Source organism: Paroedura picta, chromosome 11 (assembly GCF_049243985.1).
Source record: "Paroedura picta isolate Pp20150507F chromosome 11, Ppicta_v3.0, whole genome shotgun sequence".
NCBI lineage: Eukaryota > Metazoa > Chordata > Lepidosauria > Squamata > Gekkonidae > Paroedura > Paroedura picta.
Window position 1 is genome coordinate 11,031,307 of NC_135379.1, and position 24,062 is coordinate 11,055,368.

General features: G+C 44.5%; 1 protein-coding gene across 3 annotated transcripts in view; it reads left to right on the forward strand.

The window, feature by feature from the left end:
- The first annotated feature begins 2,571 nt into the window (after nt 1–2,571).
- CUL2 (cullin 2) overlaps nt 2,572–24,062 on the forward strand; it is a 44,729-nt gene continuing 23,238 nt past the window's right edge. The window contains exons 1-9 of one of the 3 annotated variants that reach the window (XM_077304795.1): nt 2,572–2,725; nt 8,089–8,228; nt 13,177–13,279; nt 13,790–13,884; nt 16,232–16,337; nt 16,945–17,027; nt 18,101–18,154; nt 21,465–21,561; nt 21,661–21,771. In XM_077304795.1, the coding sequence (XP_077160910.1) occupies nt 8,110–8,228; nt 13,177–13,279; nt 13,790–13,884; nt 16,232–16,337; nt 16,945–17,027; nt 18,101–18,154; nt 21,465–21,561; nt 21,661–21,771 (768 nt within the window). In that variant the 5' untranslated portion in view covers nt 2,572–2,725; nt 8,089–8,109. Of the gene's footprint in view, nt 2,726–2,818; nt 3,041–8,088; nt 8,229–13,176; nt 13,280–13,789; nt 13,885–16,231; nt 16,338–16,944; nt 17,028–18,100; nt 18,155–21,464; nt 21,562–21,660; nt 21,772–24,062 lie in introns of those variants that run through there. The other 2 variants (XM_077304794.1, XM_077304796.1) reach the window with 2 other exon arrangements.

The window sequence follows — 24,062 nt, forward strand, 5'->3', positions numbered from 1 at the left end:
TGCCCAAACAAAACTAGGCTAGACTTCAAGGTGCCCACAGTTTCCGGTTTGTTTTTGCTGCAAAACATTAATACAGCGGCTCCTTTGGAACGGTTTGTCTTTAAGACCCCAACAAGACCTTTTATAAACAGAGTACAATTCTGTCCACCTCAAACTTAACTTTATGTATCAAAACAGCATATGAAAAAAATAGGTTAAAACCATTGTGAATGATACTTGGTCTGAGGCAATGAGGCCTGGAATGTTAAAAGTAGTCAGAAGCAATCTGAGCAGATACTGGGATCCCTGCTTAGTAGGAGCTTGCCAAGAACTTTCCTTTTAACTTAAAGGCCAGTGTGCCCCCGGCCTAAGCATACCTGGATATTTTATCCATCCGATGCTGAGTTAGGTGGGCCTAAATTTGAAAGATTTAGGAACCCTTATGCAGCCTAGATTCTGGCAGCCATATAAAGCCTACTGATATATCCCACAGTAGACATTCCCTAAGTGGTAATTTTGGAAAACTAGCATTGCAGAACAAGCCCAAAACTGAGTACCCATATATACCCCAAAATAATTGTATAGAAATGATTAATTATAATTGTTATTTCTACAAGCAACATTTTTGAAATATATGGGACTTATTTCAACATAAATACACTGAGGATCAACATAAATCTCTGATGATTTCTTAGACATATTGGCCAGAAACTACCTCTTATTATAATTGTCACATACAAGAAATTTCAGTGGATTTTTTTCTGAGATGTGACAAACCACATCTATCAACATTCTCCCTTCTGCATGACTATTAAAATTTGCAGGAACCTCATCTAACAATCTCATCAATCCAATCTATTATTATATGATTTCTTGACTGTAGAAAATTTTAAGACATTAAAGGATGTCAGCTTTACAATGCACAGTGTTTGGTGCCCTCCAGGGGCCTGTTTTATTTCTTTCCGATTTCTGATCTGCCAGAATTGTGACCTTCAGAAACTCAGCCCTGTACTGTGCATGTTTTTGTATCTTAAAAGCAATTGTGAATCAAGGAATACACCTTGTCCAGGTACATTTATCTTGTTGGAACAAAATCCCTATTACACTGTCACACTTCATTTGAAGAAGAGCTGGTTCTTATATGCTGCTTTTCTCTACCAGAAGGAAGCTCAAGGGGGCTTACAATTGCCTCCCCTTGCTCTCCCCACAACAGACACCCTGTGAAGGAGGTGAGGCTGAAAGAACCCTGAGGTTACTGCTCAGAACAGCTTTATCAGTGCTGTGGCGAGCCTAAGGTTCCTCAGCTAGCTGCATGTTGGGGAGCATGGAATCAAACCCAATGTCTTAAACCCCTTCCAGAAATAGCAGTCTGAGAATCTCTAGTGGAAGAGAAACCCACTGCTGAGCTTGTAAAAGAGATTATCAAGACTGCTATGGAGATGAATAGATGCCTTCTATTTAATTTTCCCTAATCCTTCATCCAGTATGTTGAGAGCAGTTCATACTGCCTTAATGTTATCCTTGCAGGACCTGTGTGAGATAGGTTAAACTGAAAGAAATTCGCTGAGAGAGGAGACAAACCCCTCTCATGTCCAGACCTAGTTGACACATGCAGGAGAATGTGGTAGCGTGCTGAAGCGGCAGAATGACCTGCAGTACTTCAGACCGCAGGTGGTCGGTTCCGCTTTTGAATGCTCCTCGCAAATAAAACCCTTGCATATAAAAATTGCCTTGGCATAGTGATTTTGTCTTTATAGGAAATGTAAGGAATCATCTGAAAAACGTGAGCCTCCATGTACAGCCTGAGGCAGAGTCTAAGCTTCTCCTTTCCATGCGGACAATCTCAGGTTCATTTCCTGACATCTCCATTTTAAAAGATGAGAGGGTGCAAAAGACCTTTCCCTGGGATGCTGGAAGAAGCTGCCAGTCAGACCAGGCAGTAATGATTTTCGACAAGCCGAAGGTCTGATGGAGCTTTGCACATGTTCAAGTGGTGCAGTCAGTCCTTCCTAGCACCTCTGGATTTTGTTCCCTCATTCTCCTGTCCTTTCTGACACCATACTGCAGGGGTAGTCAAATCGCGGCCCTCCAGATGTCCATGGACTACAATTCCCGTGAGCCCCTGCCAGCATCCGCTGGCAGGGGCTCACGGGAATTGTAGTCCATGGACATCTGGAGGGCCGCAGTTTGACTACCGCTGCCCTACTGGCTCAGAGCAGTTCAACAACTGGCCACGAGGAACAAACGCCTTCCCAAGGGCAAGAGTTTGCCTGTGAGCTACAGAATCCAAGGGCAAGTGCCCCTGAGCGCCAGCAACGCCCATTTCCCCAATGCACAGCACGACTTCGGACCTCGGCGTCCACCAACCCCCAGTTCTTTTTGCAAATGTAAAAAGGCGGCTTTTTCGTCTCCGCGCTTTCCCTCTCCTGCAAGGACGGGCAAGCGCATGTCCGAACCCCGTCCATATTCGACGGCCCGTTGCAACGCAGCGGAAAGAGAACGGAGCGAGCTCCACACGGGGCAAGGCGCCCATGCCGGCGTCGAGACCGCACGCCCACGACGCATGCGCGAGGCGAGCGGCTACCCGCAGTTCCTCCGCCCTCGGAAGCCGCCTCTCCCGGATTCTTTATTTATTTCCCAGCGGGCGGAAGCGATGCGCCCGTTTCGGCCCTCGGCGCTTGCCGTCGTCCGGACCATACCAACCTCTTCTTTCCTCTGAGGGGGAGGTAGAACATGACGTTAGCGGGCAAGTTTCTGCGCGGCCGAGGCTTCCGCGGCGCGGTTGAGCGGCCCGACGGAGAGCCCGAAGCGGTAGCGAAGCGGGCCGGGGGCGGGCGCGAACCTCGGGGGCAAGGTGGCGCGGGAGCCGAATGGGCGCGCCCGCTCCCCCCCCCCCGGCCGCGCGGAGCTCCTGGGAAGGCAGTGGGCGGGGCGCAACGGGCAGCCGTGGCGGCTGGGTAATGGCAGCCCTGTGAGGAGGCTCCGGGAGCGGCAGCCTGCGCGAGGCGCGCCGTGTGGGCGGCGGGGAGGCGACGCGGACCCAGGCCTCTCCTGTTGCCAGGTAACGGCGGGCGCGCGGGGGAAGGGGGCGGACGCCGGGGGAGCTCACGCGCCCTCGCTCCCTGCCCCCACCGGCGGCGGCGCCGCTTCCGCGAGGACCCCCCCCCCGCCCTCCCTCCCTGGGGACACGGGGCAGCCCCCCCCTTCCTTCCTGGGCGCGGCCCCTCTATGCGTCAGCGCTCGCCGCTATCCCGTGCGTGTGTGTGTGTGGATGTATGAAGGCGGGGAGGCGCTACCCCCCAGCACACGCAGGATCCCAAAGGAATAGCGTCAGTGGCCAATTAAAGAAAGTACACTGCGTGTGTGTGTGTGTCTGCGTGTGAAAGGTGGACACTGTGTCTGCTGTATGTGTCTGCATGTGAAATGTGTATACTGAATGTATCTGCATATCATCAAAGGTGTATATTGTGCATGTCCGTGTGAAATATGTCCACTGCACCTGTGAAATGTGTACACCATGTGTGTCCTCCTGTGAAATGTGTATACTGTACCTGTGAAATGTGAATACCATGTGTGTCTACCTATGAAATGGGTATACTTTCCATCTCCACCTGTGAATTGTGTATACTGTGTGCATTTTCCTGTGAAATAGCTTGTCTTGTGAAGCATTGCAGTTTGGCTTACATGGGAGTCACTGGACAAGATTGCATTATAAGTGGTGCCTTGCTCGACCAGTCTCTGGATCCCCGTAAAATAGAGTCACTGGCAGAAAATTGCACGTGCGTGAGAAATGTGTGCGTGTTTGTGTTTTTATTGTTGTCAACTCGGAGCCTGTTGCCAGGGAAGGGCAGCCAATAGATTAAATAATAATATGTGATGTATGTGCATAAATATGCATGCACCTTGTTCTGGATGCTCCAAGGTAGCCTGATTCTGTCAATTCTCGGAAGCTGAGCAGGGTTACGACTTGCATGGGAATCCACCAAGGAAAACCAGGGTTAGCTGTGCCGAGGAAGGCCTTGGCAAAGTACCTCATTGCCTCTTGCTTTGAAAATCCTCCAGGGTTGCCATGAGTTGGCAGCAACTTGACAGCAGCTTGCACACACGCACGCAAACGTATTTATCAAAGCAACCAAACAGCTTCAAGCTCAGGCAAGCTCTGAATCCTAGCAGAATGAAACAGAGGCTTTAAGCACATTTGCTTAAAAAGTTTTGTTTCCCAAACACCACACAGAAATTCCAAGTTCTAGGGAAACAAATGTTTCTGACATAATAACTGTCATGAAAGAACCTATAAGCAAATATTTCTTTCCCACCTAACAGGCTGTATAACATGCACTAATTATTTTGTCTAATCCAGGAGATGCAATGAAGATAAGAAGCCTACTTATGATTAAGGTGAACTGGCTATTAAGTGCCAAATAAAAGCCATCACCATTCCTTCCTCACTTCCTTTGAAAACTGTTAAGACCTAAATTAAACCCACATGTTGTAAAGATAGGATTGAAGAATTGTAAATATAACTGTAGCATCGGTCACTTAAGTAGAACGCAGGGCAAGCCTATAACATTGTTCCAGATAGTGGTCAGTAGCAGCAGAAAAGAATGGCATGTTATTAATAACAAAAAGCAAAAATTCATTATGGATGGCTTATCAGCAGCCATCATTACTAAATAGACCCCCTGTGTCAGGTTGTATTCCAGGGATGTTTTATTCTTATTGTGCTTATGAGTTCCCCAGAATCCTTTGGTTGGTCACCCTTTGAAACAGTGGGGCTGCTATGTTCTCTCCGCTCGTTTTGGGGGACCTTCTATCTGCCCTGGTGTTCTCTCTTCCTGCAGGTTCACATTGGCTTCACTACTCACAGTTCCAGCTCACTTCAGCATTTTATGTGAAGTGACGCTTAATCAGATAGGCCTGTGACCACAAGGTGATAATGCTTCACAGTGGCTTGATGATGTCATAGCGTAATGGCTTCATTAAAAAGATACTCTAAGATGCTTGATGTTTTGCAGCAACCTGTGTCCTGAGAGGGTAAAAAACCCTTACTAGTTTAAAATACTAAAGCCAGGTTTGTTTACACGTATGTCTTGGACGACCATAACAGAATTGGAGACCGGTGGCATCTTTAAGACCAACAGAGTTTTACTCAAGGTATAAACTTTCATGTACCAGCGCACTTCTTCACATATAGTAAAACTAAATTTTCTCAACCATACATATAAGTAGAGAGAGGGTGGTGGTGGAGTTTAATTTCCAGGAAGGTTCAAACCTTGGGGCTACCAGTGAATCAATTTATGTCCTTTAACTCTTGTATTTGTATGCTGATTGATGGCCATTCACAGCATTCTGATCACTGCCTCAGTACTATCTCAGCTGTAATTGCTCAATTAATTATGCATCTGAACACTAGCTAAACTTTCCTGGAAATATCCCCCCCCCAGCCCTTTCTCTACCTTTTTGTTTGGCTGAGGAAATTCTGGTCCATTATATTCGAAGAAGTGTGCTTGTATATTGTGAATAAAACTTGGTTGGTTTAAAGGCAGCATTGGTCTGAAACTTTGTTCTGCTGCTTCAGACCCACATGGCTACCCACCTGAATTTGTCAGGCTACCATGTTAGTTCTGCACCAGTAATGTGTTTTAAATTATTACTGTTTCCCTTAAAGCAACAGTAATCTATTTTACCCCCATGATAGCCTTACATCAGGGGTAGTCAACCTGTGGTCCTCCAGATGTTCATGGACTACAGTTCTCATGAGCCCCTGCCAGTGTTTGCACTGATTGACTACCCCTGGGCAGGTTAACTACCCCTGCCTTATATAACCTAACTCTGTTCATATATATGTTTGATAAGACTGCTGTCTAGTTCATCTTGAGAGAGCACAAATACTTAATTTGGTTCCTAGGATGATCAAATTTATCAGTTTAATCTTGTTTTGCAGATATGCTTGAGTAATTTGAACTAACGTTGGCATCACTGTTTTGGGTTGATACTGAAAAATATTGAATAGGTTATGCCCAAAGAGCTTAGCATGCACCCAATGACTTTTCTTTTGTAGATCACATTCTGTGTACATATGACATCTTAAGTTACTTCAGGGTAAATTTTTGATTCAGTTTTTAAAAACACATTTCTGCTGTTTAGGTTTACATCATGAAGGAATATGGAGCAATATGGAATTTTGGTTCTGGTCAGTTCATTTTGGCCCACTTTGTCGCCGTTGCTGCTTTTGTTTAGTTTGAAGAAAAATCCTATACCCGTCAACAACATTTAAAAATAGTCCTTTATGTAGTTAAAATAATTGTGATTTTTGATACTATACCCGCTATCTGCCACACCGATGTACATATTCTAGTTCTTGCATTCAGTGGAAATAACCTTACGTTGTAGTATTTACATCAAAGAGGAAAATGCACACATTATGCTTGAATGATGATGTCGTATTTTGGAGTAGGCTTGGCAAAATGAAGTGGTGCTTTCTGCCTCGTGCTCCTGCCCTTTGGGTTGCTGCTGCCCATCAGAGGAGCAGCAGGAACAAAAAAATGGGGGGAAGGGACAACATTGGGCAATGCTGAGATGTCACTTCCAGTTGCATGACCAGAAGTGACATCATAGCGTTATGCTCTAGGAATTTCCCAAATCTCCATGGTTTAAAAGGTTTTCACTACCACCACCTCTGCTCCCGTGAGTTGCCTGGGTTGGCAACCCTACACTGTGCTTATAATCTAGCATTATTTGAATCCAAGGTCAGAACAGTTGTAGCAAGGGCTTCCTCTTAAGTGCTGGAAAGTTTGGGAGTGAGCTCGTGTGAGCTCACATACCCCTGTTTTCTATGGTAAAAATGTACCCGTCCTGCCTTAACTGTGGATAAACATTATATTGGCACCAGCGTTAAACAGGATAGGTTGATTTGGACCCAAACGGTTAGGGAGGCTAACTGGATAGCAGGCTACCATCACTTGACCCATTTGGGTGTCTTGATCTGGAGGTGTACAAAAGCAGTAGGCTGGCATCAGGAAATGCTAGAGCACACAACGCATTGGCCAGCTCATACATCGCCCATTGCATACTGTACATGCGCAGACTACAGCAAGGCTCGCATTAAACAAGGCTTCATTTTAAACCTGCTGTTCCTAAGACAAAAAGGCTTGTCGTAATTTACAAAAATGATTATGTTTAAAAATCAGTAATTGCATGCGCTGTAGACAGTACCACCGTTACAGTTGACCGGCGTTCTCTTATACCCAGGGCTTGAAACCAACTATTATGGCAGGAGCAGAGAACTCCTTTCAGAGAGAGTAGGAGAGTAAGGGAAGGCTCTTGCAGTTGGTTTTCATTTCTTCCTCTCAGTTCAGGGGAGGTCTGTGTTACAGCTGTGGAACTCTGTTGTGGAAATTGGTGCAGGTACTGGTTGGGCTTGCTTAGAAAGGTAGGCTTTTTAGTATAGATTTACGCACAGTTGAGAACCAGACTGGGAGCAGATGATAATCTTATTGGTTTGCTGTTTAAATGCAGCTTTGCGAGCCCCTCTCTTGGTTTCCATTCAACCAGCGAAAGCTGCAAACTGTTCAGTTTCCTTGGAAATAATTGTGTGTTGTAAGAGGCCGCGAAAACAACTGAGCTACTTTTTCTAGGCCCTTAGTTGTTCCGGGCTTTTGTATGTTTACCTTGAATCCCTCAGTAGAACTGCCTTGTTTGAAATTTGACATCATCTTTCCAGACTCTTCCCCTAGATATTTTTCATATGAATTCTGTTTCTTGTACAGTGGTCTTTGTTGCACACCCTCTCTCTCCTGCCCACATGCCATTTGTTGAATACATGGCAACAATGTGCGTCACCTGATTTAAAGGAGCTATCAGCAGGCAAAACAGGACTGTTATAGCTAAGGAAATGCCACAGAGTAGCTTCCAATAGCAAAATACTAGTACACTAGCAACCCCCCCCCAAAAAAAAAAAAACCCCAGTTTCTGTTGTTTGGCTGGGGGACATCGTCTGGTATTCTCAGATGTGAATGAAGTGTGATTAAAAGAAAAAGATGAGCAACAAAAAAAATGTTTATGATTGGCTGATTTGGGGAACTAATACTTTTAATTTCTATTTTGCAGATTAACTCTTGACACCCCACAATGTCCTTGAAACCAAGAGTGGTTGATTTCGATGAAACATGGAACAAGCTTCTTACTACAATTAAAGCTGTTGTTATGTTGGATTATGTTGAGAGAGCTACATGGAATGACCGCTTCTCGTATCCTTTCGGCAGAAGATGGACTGTTATGTTCACATGGGATTGTGCCTTTTGGATTTGGCATAACCTTACACGTGTTGGGCCTTTCATACTGTCAGCTTACAATCAAACGTGCCTTTTAAACTTGTTCTGTGAAAATGAGGAACTCCTGTGTTGGGTGCGAATGCTGTTGCCAGAAAAGTTCTGTACATTAGTAGGGGGAAACTCCCAATTGTCCCAACTGTAATTGAGTTAGACTGATTTGTCTACACCATCATGCATTGTTGTTGCCCATGCGATAAGGCCTGAGCAAACATGCTATTGGCATGTACGCCTTTGATTGAATTAGCGTTCAGCCTCACTAGAGAACCTAGGAATTAATATCTGGGCCACACACTATCACTTCCTTTTCCAGTAGGGGTGGGGGGGAGGTTTCCTCCAGAAATTAGTAATTTAGTATCTTTTCAGATCAGTTCCACCACTGAACCTCAAACAGGATTCCATTCTAGGTATTCCTTTTTCTTAAATTAACCTTTCACTTAGTAAGATTGCAGAGAGCTTGAACCTTAGTCAGACTGATGTTCAGTCTGTTAAGAAGTGCAACAAAACAAAATCAGAGTCCAGGGGCACCATTAAGACCAACACAGATTTATTCAAGGCATGAGCTTTCGAGTGCTTGCACTCGAAAGCTCATGCCTTGAATAAATCTTTGTTGGTCTTACAGGTGCCCCTGGACTCTGATTATGTTTAGTTGTGCTGCTTCAGACCAACACAGCTACTCACTGGAATCTATCTGTTAAGTATAATGGCTACATCTGTCTTTTTTAAAAATCTTGATTGCTATTGTTAGTGTTTCCCTGAACCAGCCTAAACATTGTGGCCGTATGTAGTCATAACACTGCATTTCCTGGGGTAGTGTTGGTGTTCTCGTAACTGACTATTGTGTAAATTGGATATGCTGTGGGTTTTTTTTTGCTTAGTATGGAGAGTCACTGCTTGTAAGTGAAGGGGGGGGGAAGGCAGAACTGTGCACCGAGTTGATGGTGATGGAGACTGGCTACTGGTTCTTGACTTCATACATGACCCTCTCATCAGAATGTGAGAGCGGGTCCCTGTACATGGATGGGGCCATGGCTCATTGGTTGAGCATCTGTTTGACCTACAGAGAGTCCTGGATTCATTGGCTGAGCATCTGTTTGACCAACAGAGTCCTGGATTCATTGGCTGAGCATCTGTTTGACCTACAGAGTCCTGGATTCTACCCCCCAGCATCTCCTGTTAAAAGGATCAGGGAGTAGGTGATGTGAAAAGATCTGTCAGTCTGAGTAGATCATTGATCCAATTCAGTCTAAGGCAGCTTTATGTGTTCATTTATGTCAAAACTTGTCATCCTTAGAAAGCAACCGCAGTGGAGTAGGGACATTGGGTCTCTCAGGAATGTGCAATGCAGCAAAAAATGCACCCTTTTCTTTTACGCTGTGTTAATGTTGGTAGGTTTATTATATTTTGGACCACTTAGGGTGGGGGAGAAATCCTTTGTAACTTATGTGTAGATAAGAACAACAACATTTGAGTCCAAGTGCACCTTTAAGACCAACAAAGATTTATTCCAGGCATGAGCTTTTGCGTGTATGTGCACTTCCTCAGACAATGGAACAGGGATCGTAAGAGTACAGATATGAGGAGAAAGTAAATTAGTAGCAAATGAGTAAACAGCATCACGAGTGGTAATTCTTTGCTAGAAAAGCAAGTTGTCTTGGCTCCACAGTTGTCATTCCATTGCTCAGCTGAAGCTTGAATCTGTTGATCTTTAGAGCAGATTTTAATTCAGAATTTAATTAGGACACCACCTCCTGGAGGCTGAAAGCACGATAATTATGCTTCAGGCCCTGTGCATAGCGCAGTCCTTTTGAAAAGAGCAGTGGAAGATTGTGTGATGCTTTATTTAAAGCCTTAACTCACTGTTTAGTTACCTTTTGACCTTCAGGTCTCCTCTGCCTGAACCCCTGCAGAAACGAGATATTTCTGGCACTGCTTCAGTGTGTGCTGTCCTCTGAGCAGATGGGTCACATGTGACACATATTAACCCCGTGGCTGGCAATAAAGGAGCATTTGTGACTGCTTGGTATAAAACTAGCTATGCTTTCTTTTGGATGGCTTTTTCATGTGCCAGAGAAGAATACTGTTCTGGAGCCTCCAAATCAGTGTAGGTTATTGCAGGAAAGGTGTGGGAGCTTTCTAACATAGCCCAAAGGTACTCTACAAATCTTTCCTTTTTCTCCTAGAAAATAACTTTTTTTCATCACCTGCATTCATCTCTGAGGGTTTATCTTGGATTTCTTTTAGGAGTCAGTGGGCAGGTTTTCATAAAGTCTCTCACTGTATTCTTAGCCATCTGTTTACCATTACTCTTCTGAAATGCTTAATGCTCTGTGGGGCTCTTAGGTGCTTGGGCCCCACTAATCTGTGAGCTGCAGAATTGTTCCTTGAAATGTAGATTTTTGAGCTGAACATTGAGGAACACAGTGTAAACTCTGGAGAAGAGGCAGTGTGATGCAGTGGCTGGGCTAGGATCTGGGAAATTCAGGTTCAAGTCCCCCCTCCGTCACTGAAATTGTTGGACTGGTCAGCCTAATTTGCCTCACAGAATTGTTAGGATACAACAGAAGGCAGAGAACTGTATACGCCACCCTAACCTTTGGAGAAAGGGCAGGATAGAACTGTGCTAAATAGGACTTTCATTAAAAGAAAGAGCTCTATCTAGAACTTATTAACTAGATGCCAAGTAAAGCAAGGGGATTGACATTGAACAGGAAGCAGTATTTGGGTAACAGAATCAGAAATACCTGGGAGAGCTCGCAGGAAAGGCATGGATGTCTCAGCGACATCCAAAAATTCAGCAGCAGCCAGATGACTTCAAGTGGAATTACAGGAAATGTAAAAACATAGACATGAACTTTTATTATGTCCTCTGCCTTCTCAAGTGGGATCCCTTCTGATTAGCACAGAGTTCTGGTCATTTATCCCAAGTTCCTCCATTTCCTGAGCCATGAGAGCAAGTGATTCTTGATACTGGAGGAGTCAAGGTCAGAAGAATTTGAATCACCTCCCCCCCCCCCCCCCGGGACTTCTTAATCAGTACCAAGTAGGTTTAAGGATCAAGCTAGGGCTTCTGCATTTATGTGGAGGGGTAGGCTTGATATACAAAGTTACTGAATGTTTCTGTTATTGCCAAATTCATTTTTTAAATTAGTACATTTGAACACATTGTTTCTATTGTTCAGAATTGTTACTTTATATATCTATCACCTTTCTCCCCAGCGGGGGTACCCAAACCCACTTATATCAGTGTCCTTGCCTCCCTTTCATCCTCACAACAACCCTGTGAGGTAGGGTAAAGCTGAGAGAGTGTGACTGGCACACGATCACTCAGCAAGCTTCCCTGCCGGGATTGGAACCTGAGTTTCCCAGGTCCTTGTCCGACACTGTAACCCCTGGCATTTTGTTGATTTACTGATTAAATATTTGTGAAAGCAACTCGTGGCACAAATGAAGTCTCGGGATCTTCTAGTTTTCTGGCGACGCAGAGAAAGCTTTGCAGAATGGTCATTATGGGTGCTATCCATTTTTTTAAGAGCTAAATTCTTGCAAATGCTAACATTTATTGGGTTTTTTGTGTGTTTTGTTCCCTGGTTAAATAATCGCTTCAGCAAAGTTCAAAGGGAAACTGTACTTTCAAATAATAGCCCTCCATCCTCATGTTTAGCTTCTGGAAAACCCTCACTTGTTTCCACGCTTTGTGTTTTGGTTGGTTTATCCTGTCAACAAGTTGACAGTATGGTTTTTCTATCAGTAATGATGACATGGATGCTGTTAGGCATTTTCTAACGAAGAGATGGCTTTCTCCCTTGTGTTTTCCAGGAAGACTTGGGGGGGGGGGGATGTATTGTGTGTTTTTGTTTTTTTCTGGAGAGCCTTATGCACATTGCTTGCCACCATGTTTTTTGCGATAAGGATTTGGAGGAAGCTGGCTTAGTGAGGAATAGCCTACTTGGGAAGGTTTATACTGATCAAATACTTTTGGTAAGGTTTTGTAGCTGTGTCGTCTCAAATGTGGTTTGGTTTTCCTCATATGTCATATGCACACACTAGGATTGCTTCCTTGTCAGAGATTTGATGGAAGGAAATTGGGGATTTCATGCTAGGATGTTAAGGTAAAAGACAGATCCTCCAATTCTGTAGCGTAACCGTTTCGGTGTTCAGCGATGCACAGTCTGGAATGGTTTGGTGCCCTGTACAGACGTACCTCCATCCGTAATCCTTGTGATATGGAGGTCTGGTGAAGTATTCAGTTTCCATTCATGGTAAGCGTTTTGCTCAATGGAACGGAATCTTTTTTACTTTCCACTACAGCCCACTGAGCCTTCAAAACCGTCTCTTACCCCTCCAGGAGCAGCGGAGAGCAGCAGGCGACCGAGAAAAGTTCTGCTTCTTCAATGGACATGCCTTGTGTTAACTTAGAAATGTTAGTCAAGATCCATCCCAGTTCCAATAACCTTTAATCACAAAAGTATCACGTGCCGTATCCATGCACACATGCTCTAAAAAGTTACATTCCCAGCACAGTCCTCTTTCCCTGCCCTGCTCCTCAAAATGCTCCAGAGAGTTGTGGACTTTCAAGCAGTCAGGGCACTATCTTGAGAAGGACTACTGAGATGTAAAGTGCCATTTTAATCAATGGGGCTTACTCCCAGGAAATGTTCTTAGGACTGGAGTCTCGGTGTAGCATAGCGGGCCATAGCCAGAAGAGCAAATCTGCATCCTTTACTTCTGCTTGGAGAGAAACGCTATCGGCACATGCACAGGGCTCTTTGAAATTCAGGAGAGTTTTGCGGGTGTGGTGTCCCCCCAATTCATTAGATTTTAAGAAAACTTCAGAAATGTGTTGCAGCCTTGACTTCAAGCCCAGGGACATTTATGCTTTATGTGTGGCCTATCCTGAACCTCTTGGGGAGAGACTTTATATGGAAACTAAAATCTTTTTGGAAAATCATGTACACCATTTGCACAAGGTAACTAAAACATGCAGAAATGTAAGTCTTAACCACTGTGTTTCATACATGAAGTCTTTTAAGCAGTTTCCACAGTAAAGTGAAAACACAGAAATTCCCTGGTAACTTTCTGCTGGTGAAAAAGGCAGGATCTGCTCAAAAGGTCTACGGGGACTTGTGTGTACAAGAGCCCAGCGGCATGGGAGAGATTTTGCAGGAAAACTGGATCCATCCTATGATATACATGGCTTCATAGTTAATTAAAAGATGCTTTATTCTTTATCAAAAAGGGGCCTGTGATATAAACTTGCTTTAGGATGCTTAGGGCTGATCCTGAATTGAGGAGGGGGTTGGACTAGATGGCCTGCATGGCCCCTTCCAATTCTATGATTCTAAACACCGGCGATATTTCTAAATCAGTATTTGACAGTATTACAAAGAATACTAAACAAAATTGATTGTTAGTGTTTCAGTCATTAAAATTACTGTAGAGTGGATGATATAACTGACTCTCTTTGTTTTCCTTTCTAGAGAGTTCTAGACTCTGAAGAACAAGTACTGGTAATGTATCATAGATATTGGGATGAATACAGTAAAGGGGCAGACTATATGGACTGTTTATACAGGTAAATTGTGGGGAAGGGGTTTTAAATGGTAATGGATGAGAAAGTCTCTTACGGGAGGGTTGAAACGACTGGGCGATGGAAACGTTAGAATGTGGTTTCAAGAATGATGCTTGGAAAAAGACAGTGGATCATATTACGTGTTTCCTAATGGCAGCATTGTTTGAGAGAGAAAATGGGATAAATGCATAAAGTATAGTGTAACCATCCTGTGGGAAGAAAAAGAATGGGCTATAAAAAGCTAGCTCCAATTGGGTTTAAGCCCTGTTACCCAAGTGGGAGCCGTGATTCATAAAGTTAGTGAGGGAAGCAGTGCCAGAACGTAGAGGGAAAGAGGTGATCTCTTGTACCCCATAGACAACACTACAATGTCTGTTTTTAAACGGGGCAAAATACCAGGACCCAAATGCAATTGTGGTGCAGCCCACCAAACTATTCTCCATCTGTCACAGGAATGTGAGCATCGTGCTTGCCAAGGCAATGCAATGCAATGTTGCTCTTTGAGCTCTCCCCAACTGCAAATGAATGGACTAAAAGTTTAGATATTAGTATTTGGGGGGATTGGCTAATCGGTCGGCTTACCCACTGTGTCATCTTGGCTATGTATCTTAGATTGTGATATGCTTGCTGTGTGTAACTTTGTGCCATACAATAAAGAATAAATACCTCTATTACGAACCAGGACGTCTGCAGGAGTGCCTGAGAGCTAACATGGGATAATGGCTAGGTCAGACATGGATATGGGAGACCCAGGTTTGAATCCCCACGCTGCCATAGAAGCTTTCTGGGTGACTTTGGACTAATCATGTACTCTCAGGATAATTTGCCTACCTTACAGGGGTGTTATGAGTATAAAATGGAGTAGGGGAGAATGATATAAGCTGGTTCAGGTCCTATTGGGAAGAAAAGCAGGGTATAAATATATAACTTGATTGTCCAGAAGTCTGATTTTGCTCCCCTTTATAAAGTGGGGGAAAGTGATACGAACCAGACCTCTATGCAGTTGGATGTGGAGAGCTGGGTACCCACAGGTAGCTAGCTGGATGGCTGTTCATCCATCGTGTTACTGCATTGCCTCCCCTGCTGAATGTAAACCAGAGCTGCATTTCAATTAAATCAGCAGATTCTAATCTAGCGAGTCAGGTTTGATTCCCCCACTCCTCCACATGAAGCCAGACGAATGACCGTGGGCTCATCACAGTCCTGATAGCCCTGTTCTAACTGAGCAGTCCTGTCAGAACTCTCTCACCCCCCACCTACCTCACAGGGTGTCTGCTGTGGGGAGAGGAAGATAAGGCAGTTGTAAGCCACTTTCAAGATTTTTTTCGGTAATGAAAAGCGGGAATAAAGACCAACTCTTCTTCCATGTAAATGTGTCCATCATTACATTTCTGGCTTGATTGTCAAAAACGTATTTCCCACTATCTTAGAACAGCTGAATAAAGAGGTGACTTAATGTGTTGAAGTTTATGTCCTCTTCCAATGAAGGGGGTTGCATTACCCCCTTGCATAAAATTCCTTTTGACTTTGGGGTTCCTGGCCTCACAGATATTCTGTGACTTTGGGGTACTTGGCAAGCTGGGAAGTGAAGAGGCTTAGAATTATATAAGCAGGATTCGTAGGGATACAAGCACAGAACTCTTTATTGGCTGGCACATTTTCCACTTGCCCTCTAGACCAGCTCTTTCTAGACACGTGCATAGAGTACAATCAGGTTCCTGTTGTTACTGGCCTAAATATATCTACAGATTGATTTGTCTGTATTTGGACCCAGTCATTTAGTGGGGAGAAAGTAGCATAGAGTGTGGCTTTTCAAGAGGGTGTATGCATGTACTGGAAAGTAAATTTTCTCAAATGCAGAGCCTTAATCGGAGATGACTTTAATGTAGTACAGCAGTAGCAGCTGTTTATGGTGGGTTCTGGGATGCACCAGATAGGAAAACACCTGGCAGGGACATATTGTTACAGCATCAAAGCTGACTTGGAGTGATTCCTATGCAAAAGAATGTAGCAATCCAAAACTGGAAAATAAAAGTTAAAAAAAGATTTTGGCTCCTTCATATATTGGATTTAAACTATAAATTGTTTTTGCTGCTCTTGATTTTCTTAGAATTCTTTCTAAAAAAAACAAGCTACCAAAGCAGAGGCATAGATCTTTAGCATTGTATGGGACAGTAATATTATGATTATGCCTGACCCATTCCTACAGCTGTAAGATTCTGATGACGATAATGTGTACATATAATGCCTTTCTGTCTCCCAAAGACTAAAAGTAATTTTTAAAAATAACGATAATCTAAATCTATTTTACTCTCTTTACCATCTGAACCCAAATGCATTCTGTTTTCAGATACCTCAATACGCAGTTTATTAAAAAGAACAAATTAACTGAAGCTGATCTTCAGTATGGCTACGGAGGTGTGGATATGAGTGAGCCGTTGATGGAGATTGGAGAGGTAAATATGTTGGAAAAGCGGTTTCAAGAAGTAAATGTGGGTGTCATGGCAGCAATCTCTTCCTTTTGGAGCAGGGTAGCACATTTTAGTTTCAAGCCAGTAGTCCAACATTTTGAATATTCATGTCCTGTTAGAGCTGTTTTCACAGAGCAGTTCTGTTAGGGCTTTCTCTGCCCCATCTATTTCAGTATGTCTGTTATAGGGAGAGGAAGGGAAGGTGATTGTAAGCTGCTTTGAGACTCCTTTGGGTAGTGAAAAGCAGAGTATGCAAAGCCCAACTCTTCTTCTTGGTTTCATGTTGAAACAGCTTAGATTTGGGCTAGACTTAGGCAGCTACCAGTGCATCCCTAAGCAGAGTTACAGCCTTCCAAGTCCATTGACTTTAATGGATTTAGAAGGATGTAGCTGTTTGGGCTAATCCGCTGTTATGGCTAATCTGTAGCATTCTGTGTTGCCCAGATAGTGTCAAATGAGTGTGATTGTTTTAGTGCATATTTTATGATGCTGACACTCTTCTGGAGTCCTTGGCCCTCGGGCAAGTTAAAAAGTCTAAAAGAACAAACCATCTTGTGTCTGACCTGTTTTTATTGTGCATTTGTCACAACAGCTAGCACTTGATATGTGGAGGAGATTAATGATTGAGCCCTTACAGGCCATCCTCATTCGAATGCTCCTCCGCGAAATCAAAAAGTAAGTGCTCTCGTCAACTTGGGGCAGGGCGGGGTTGCGTTGTTGTGTCTGTGCACGTATCTATTGTTCCCGCCTGAGAGTTGTGTTTTGGCTCTTAATTAAGCAGCAACTGTACAGTTCTCTGACTTGTTCATTGTCGTTGAACTCATTGTGACTGTCTGAAAAAGCTGGCCTCACGCCCAAGCAAAACAGAATCTTCCGAGATGGGAAAATTGTGCGTAAAAGCTGGAAGTGCACGCTGGCTAGGAGCAGATGGCTTTGGAGTTCGCGACTCAGTGTTCATTCCTGCCACTCAACTGCAGAACTTCAAGCTAGATCTCTTAGGGCAGGGGTAGTCAACCTGTGGTCCTCCAGATGTTCGTGGACTACAATTCCCATGAGCCCCTGCCAGCAAACGCTGGCAGGGGCTCATAGGAATTGTAGTCCACAGACATCAGGAGGGCCGCAGTTTGACTACCCCTGACTGCAATAAGAACCCCGGAATGAAGCAAGCCACTGGATGATACTAAGGAACATCAAGGTTTGGGGAGTGTGAACATCTGGAGGACCACAGGTTGACTACCCCTGTCTTAGGGGGCTTCAGACAGCAGCCCGAATTGTTGAATCCTCCCATTGTGGGATGGAGCTCATGCTTCAAATGCATATGAATTGGGCATTCTAGAGTAGCGATCCCCAACCTGTGGGCCGCGGACCACATGTGGTCCTTCGACTAATTGGAGGTGGGCCCCGAAGGACGCCTTCTCCCCACCCCCGGCCCTTTACTTCATCCCCCCCCCCCAGCCCTTTACAACACACTTCATTGTTGTGGCGTGTCTGTATCTTATTTTGAAGGGATGTTTAAACATTACCATAGCGATCAGAGAGCGCTAGGGCAGTGGTTGAGAGTAGGGGAGTAAACTACCCCGCCCCCCCCCCCACCGGGCCTCAGTAAAAGGCGTTGAGTGGTCCCCGGCATTGAGTGGTCCCTGGTGATAAAAAGGTTGGCGATCCCTGTTCTAGAGTACTGTATGAATGTTTTTAAAAGGACTGACGTTAGAGCTAGAATTCTTTCTGAAATTCTGAATGTATTACAGAACTGATCAGCAGAGCAAGCTTCAGCCACATGAGTCAGTCAGCTTTGTTCCAGGGTAAGGCTCTGATTGCCAGGAATTCAAAACTTTGCGTGTTCTATAGCTGAGCAGACACACAACAAACTAGACGGATCCAGGCCTCCTGATAAATTTGTCATTACAGTGTGGTTTCTCAGGGAAAGCTGCTGGCAGATGACACTGTATTCTTGCCTCGTGCCATTCCTGTTGAGAGCCAGTGTGGTGTAGTGCTTGAAGAGCAGCAGATTCGAACCTGGAAAACTGGGTTTGATTCCCCACTCCTCCACGTGCAGCTTGTTGGGTGAGCTTGGGCTCACCACAGTTCTCTTAGAGCTGTTCTCACAGAGCAGTTCCCTTAGAAGTCTCTCAGCCCCAACTACCTTACAGGGTGTCTGTTGTGGGGAGAGGAAGGGAAAGGTGTTTGTAAGCCTTTGGGTAGTGAAAAGCAGGGTATAAAAAACTGCTCTTCTATTAGACCTCCACGAAGTGGCTATTGTACAACACACAGTTAAGTGTTATGAAGTCCTGCTAATTTACAGGATCATGTGTCTGCCTACCAGTGCCTCTCGATTATATTTAATTTGTCAAATAAACAGCGACAGTGTCATATACTTCCTTTAGCAGTATATCTCAGGCAAACATAGATCGTGAAGAGAGCCAGTTTGGTGTAGTGGTTAGGAGTGCGGACGTAATCTGGCATGCCGGATTTGATTCTGCACTCCCCCACATGCAGCCATCTGAGTGACCTTGGGCTCACCACAGCACTGATAAAGCTGTTCTGACCGAGCAGTGATATCGGGGCTCTCTCAGCCTCACCTCCCTCACAGGGTGTCTGTTGTGAGGAGAGGAAGATAAGGCAACTGTAAGCCGCTTTGAGACCCCTTCGGGTAGAGAAAAGCGACATATAAGAACCAACTCTTCTTTTTCCTGCAAATATTTTAAATGTTAGTGACTGAACTAACTCCTTTTCTCATAAGGATAGTAACCTCCTGTTGAACGCTGTAAAATCTGAATCTCAGTCAGTCTGAATTCAAGGATGCTTCCTTCCATCCCACCAAATAGCAACGTAAGAAATTACAGTAGAATCCTATGCATGTCTGCTCAGAAGTAAGTTCCATTTTGCTCAAGGGCACTTACTGCCAGATGAACGTGCATAGAATTGTGCCCTTAACTTCAAAGCAGAGAAGAGATATTTACATAATTCATGTACTAATTAAAACATTTCGCAGAATAAAATATACATCAAAGTCGATCTTGTGACGTCATATAGTTCATCTTAATAATAAAAATAGAAAAAGAACCGGCGTTAAATGACATGTCAGGATAACTCAGAGGTTACTGACTGGCTTGCTTCAGTACACAGGGTTCTCAAGGGCATTAAAGATGTGATATATTAGATTCCAGTGCCTCTTGTGGCATGGAGTGGTAAGGCAGCAGACACACAGTCTAAAAGCTCTGTCCATGAGGCTGGGAGTTCGATCCCAGCAGCCAGCTCAAGGTTGGCTCAGCCTTCCATCCTTCCGAGGTCGGCAAAATGAGTACCCAGCTTGCTGGCGGGTAAACAGTAATGACTGGGGAAGGCACTGGCAAACCACCCCGTATTGAGTCTGCCATGAAAACACTAGAGGGCGTCACCCCAAGGGTCAGACATGACTCGGTGCTTGCACAGGGGATACCTTTACCTTTACCTATATTAGATACCAAGGGGAACTCTTTTAGCTAAAAAAAGCATTCCATAATTGGTTAGAGCTACCTAAAATCCAGGCAGTCAGGGAAAGGGGAAAGGAGAGCAAGTGTGCTCTGTGATTTTCCACTCTGGGGTTTATTACCTTGGAAAAACACATATCTTAGTAAAGTGAAGCCACTTATTAGTTCACTGTGCAAAATCCTAATATTAACCCAATAGAACCAAGCTGATTTCATAAACAATTGGGTCCACTTTAAAATGCGGCAGCTCGGGGCCTGAAAGAATTGGAGGGAACGGGGAGAAAAGTACTCCCAGCTGAAATCTCTTCTCCCACGATACTGTACGCTCTTGAGCAGGGGTAGTCAAACTGCGGCCCACCAGATGTCCATGGACTACAATTCCCATGAGCCCCCACCAGCATTTGCTGGCAGGGGCTCATGGGAAATTGTAGTCCATGGGCATCTGGAGGGCTGCAGTTTGACTACCCCTGCTCTTGAGGGCTTGAATGACATTCTCCATCCCTTTCTGCTTAGATTCTCTCCCTTCCTTTCACTATCTTCCACTTTTCAAACCTCTTTGAGGGTAATGAGCGTGCTCACTATCTTCTTAGCTTTGTGTTATTCCTTTCTTTACAAAGTACTGTGTTGTCATTTTCTTTTTGCTTTGTTTTCTGAATAGTTCTGCTGTCCTCCCTGATAGCCACTCAACCACGTGCTTCAGCACTGGAGGGAATAATTATGGTAGTTGCCTATTTCTTGCCAGAGCAGTCACAGGACATCTTTAACGAAAACTCCCTCGTGAGCCGGGTTGTGTTTTGGCCATGGGTTTGCTTTAGCCTTGAGAACAAATGTTTTAGTCGTAAGCACAACACGTTGGCATAAAGGCTGCCATATAGTTTGTGTGTGTGTGTGTGTGTGTGTTGGGGAAGCCATGTGTTGGGTTTCTAACAGACGTGAAGCCTTCTTAAGTACTTGGGTAGTTCTGTTTGCTTCCGTTCCTAGCCGCGGCAGACTGCAAGCTAGAAGTGATTCTGTCTTTGTAAGATTGCAGCAGATCTTCTGATCACTGCTCAACCAGCACTTATGCCTTGACGCCGTCTCTATACCAGCGTCATAGTTAAGAAATGGAAAAGGTCAGATAGAATTCGCTACCCGCTTAAGTGCAGTGCTGCATGTTGAAACACACACAAGATCACTTTACCCTCGGGGATGGTGAAGACGTTCCGCTCCTCTGGCATAAATCCTTTCTCCAGACCGTTGTTTAAGGCAGGGGTAGTCAACCTGTGGCCCTCCGGATATCCATGGACTACAATTCCCATGAGCCCCTGCCAGCAAACACTGGCAGGGGCTCATGGGAATTGTAGTCCATGGACATCTGGAGGGCCACAGGTTGACCACCCTTCGATTAAGGCATATCTGCATTGGCTGTATTTGGAATGACTCATTCAGCCCACAACTGATTCTGTGCAGGGTCACCAGCTAGGAATCCGCTCCAGGGTTTTGTTCTGGTACGAGTCTCATTAGAAAATACTACCTTGCAGTAGTTCAAAGTTAATGGCAATGATTTTAATTGTTTGTCCAAGTTAATTGGTTGACTTTGATGGCTGGATCCTCTATAACTTGAATACATTCTGAAAGATCCGTTTTTCCCCCCACCTTTCAGCGATCGCTGTGGAGAAGATCCAAATCAGAAAGTAATCCATGGGGTTATTAACTCCTTTGTTCATGTTGAACAGTATAAGAAAAAATTCCCTCTAAAGGTAAAAAAAAAATTGTTTCTTCTTTAACGGCTCTAGCTATGCAAATGTATTGTCGAAAGCCTTGCCTTATCTGTACTTGATCAGTCTCTTTCAATTTAGTTTTATCAGGAAATTTTTGAGTGTCCTTTTCTGAATGAAACAGGGGAGTATTATAAACAAGAAGCGTCAAATTTATTGCAAGAGTCGAACTGCTCACAGTATATGGAAAAGGTAAGGAGACCCCATTTATGTGCAGTGGAGGAAGGCTAAGTGCATCTTCAGAGAAAATACAAGAAATGTTTGTAGGATTTTTTTTTAAGGAACTTGCTGATTTTAAGTAAACTTTGTGGTTGGGATTATGAGAAAAAGGGGTAGGTTTTTACATCCCGCTTTTCTCTACCATAAGGAGTCTCATAGACCATTTATGCACTGGGGGTTTCATGCCAGGCTGCAGGCTGAAGTTTTAGTTGCCCCTTTTCTTCCTGCACCCACATTGGGGAGCATTTGGCCTGGTGCACCTCATCCATCCCCGATTTGTGCTCCTGCACGGGGGCTGGGGCCGTGAAGTTCCCAGTGCATAAATGGTCATAGTGGCTTATAATTACCTTCCCTTCCTCTTCCCCCAACAGGCACCTTGTGAGGCAGGTGGGGCTGAGAGAGTTCTGTGATTGGCCCAAGATCACCCAGCAGGCTTCATGTGGAATGGGGAATCCAGCTCCAGATTAGAGGCCTCCACTTTTAACCACTTGGCCATGCTGGATCTCTGGCCCCTCAGTTTCCCCAAGGGCAAAATAACAGTGTGGGTGATCAGCCTCTTTGACACATAGTCTTCTTGAAAGGAGGTTCTGCCTTGCTGCCTTGTGTCCCTCTGTCCACTTGCCCCCTCCACACGACTAACCACTTTACAGATCAGGACTTTACAGCAGTGATCCAGAGAACCAGGAAATGAGGGCCCAGGAGCCAGTGAAGGGCTGTTTTTCTCACACGGCATTTCTTCCCAACTCATCACAAGCCATTCTTGAGACTGATGAGAGTTGTAATACGGGGAGGAGAAGTCAAGCTGTTCAAAGGAGGAAAGGTCAAGAGTTCCCCCAGCCTAATATAAATTCCGTGCCTGAGCAACTCTTGGGATCACGGCTGTTGTAGCAAATGAAGCAGTGCTCCTCGTTAGTGCAATTACTGCAGCCTTAGTTCTTTTCATCGTAGCCTTTCAGTGGATAGAGTTGAATCCTGCAGCTCCCCTCTGCCAAGTCGTTCTCCAGCAGAAGGTATCTGTCTCCACTTAGGAAGGCTTGGCCAAAAGCTTGGTGAAGGGGAGTGGGCAGATTCAACTCGTGATATCTGTTGAAATAGTACGTGGCCTGTCAACGGAGATGGGCTTTCTGAACCTCTTTTCCATTAACATTCAGAATCTACCGTGTCTGAAATGTGTAACCTGCCTGGAAAAACTGTAGTGCTCCGTTATTCCGTAGCTTTGTTGCAGATAGGCTTTTTTGGTGTGTCACTGAAACTAATGTTTCTGCATATCCACTTCCATAGTATGTTTTGCAGTTCCTTTCTTGTGTTTCCTGTGGAGTGAAAATGCTGTGCTTCTATTCTTAGATCTTTTTTCATTTCAAATCCTTGTTGCATTTATAATGTGTAGAATTAGATACTTGGAAAGCAGGAAACCCTTGGGCAGATTGTGATTCTAAACTCTTTTAGCATAGGGGCTGTGGCTGTGTGGTACAGCATCCGTTTGGCATGTAGAAGGTCCTGGGTTCAATCAGTACCTCCAGCTTAAAGATCTGGTAGTAGCTGATATGAAAGACCATTGTCTGAGACTCTCAAGGCTCACTGCCAGCCTGAGTAAACACTTCTGTCTTTGACGGACCAGGGGTCTGACTCGGTATAGGGCAGATTCACACATTCATGTGAATGCAGGTTCTATTGGAACGTACACAGTCGTAGGGAGAAGGTAGAGTATGCCGGCCACAGTTACTGTCAAAATGTCAGGGACTAAAACTATCAGACCACAGCCACGCAGCCCGGAAGACACACAACAGCCAGTAACAGTCCAACAGTACACTCTTCTTCCTTAAGCAGCGTAGGATGCAGTCTTGTCACGACACGTGTAAGATTACCCATAATATGTTGAATTTGCTCTTACGAGTCGCACGCTTGAAAAGGCAATGTCCTGCAAATGTGGAAACTCTTCAGTAATTAAGATAGAAAAATGCTGAGGGATTTGAGTGCATGCAGTTGCTTGAGAAGGTTCTGTCGGATCAGAGTCCATTTAATCTAGCAGTTTTTTGCAAGTTTGCCGCCCACTAATAGATGATGGTCGGTCCACAGAAAATTTCCCTGTAGACTCCAGGTGGGCCATAATTTACTACCCCCCACCCCATTTATATCAAAGTTACGACCCTTTTTTGGACTGAGTGGTTTGAGAAATGGAACCTTTGATGGTTATTTCAAGCTGAAAAGTACTTCCTGCTCCTAAATAGGTCTGCGACATTTCATCGTTTTCAGTGTCTTCAAAC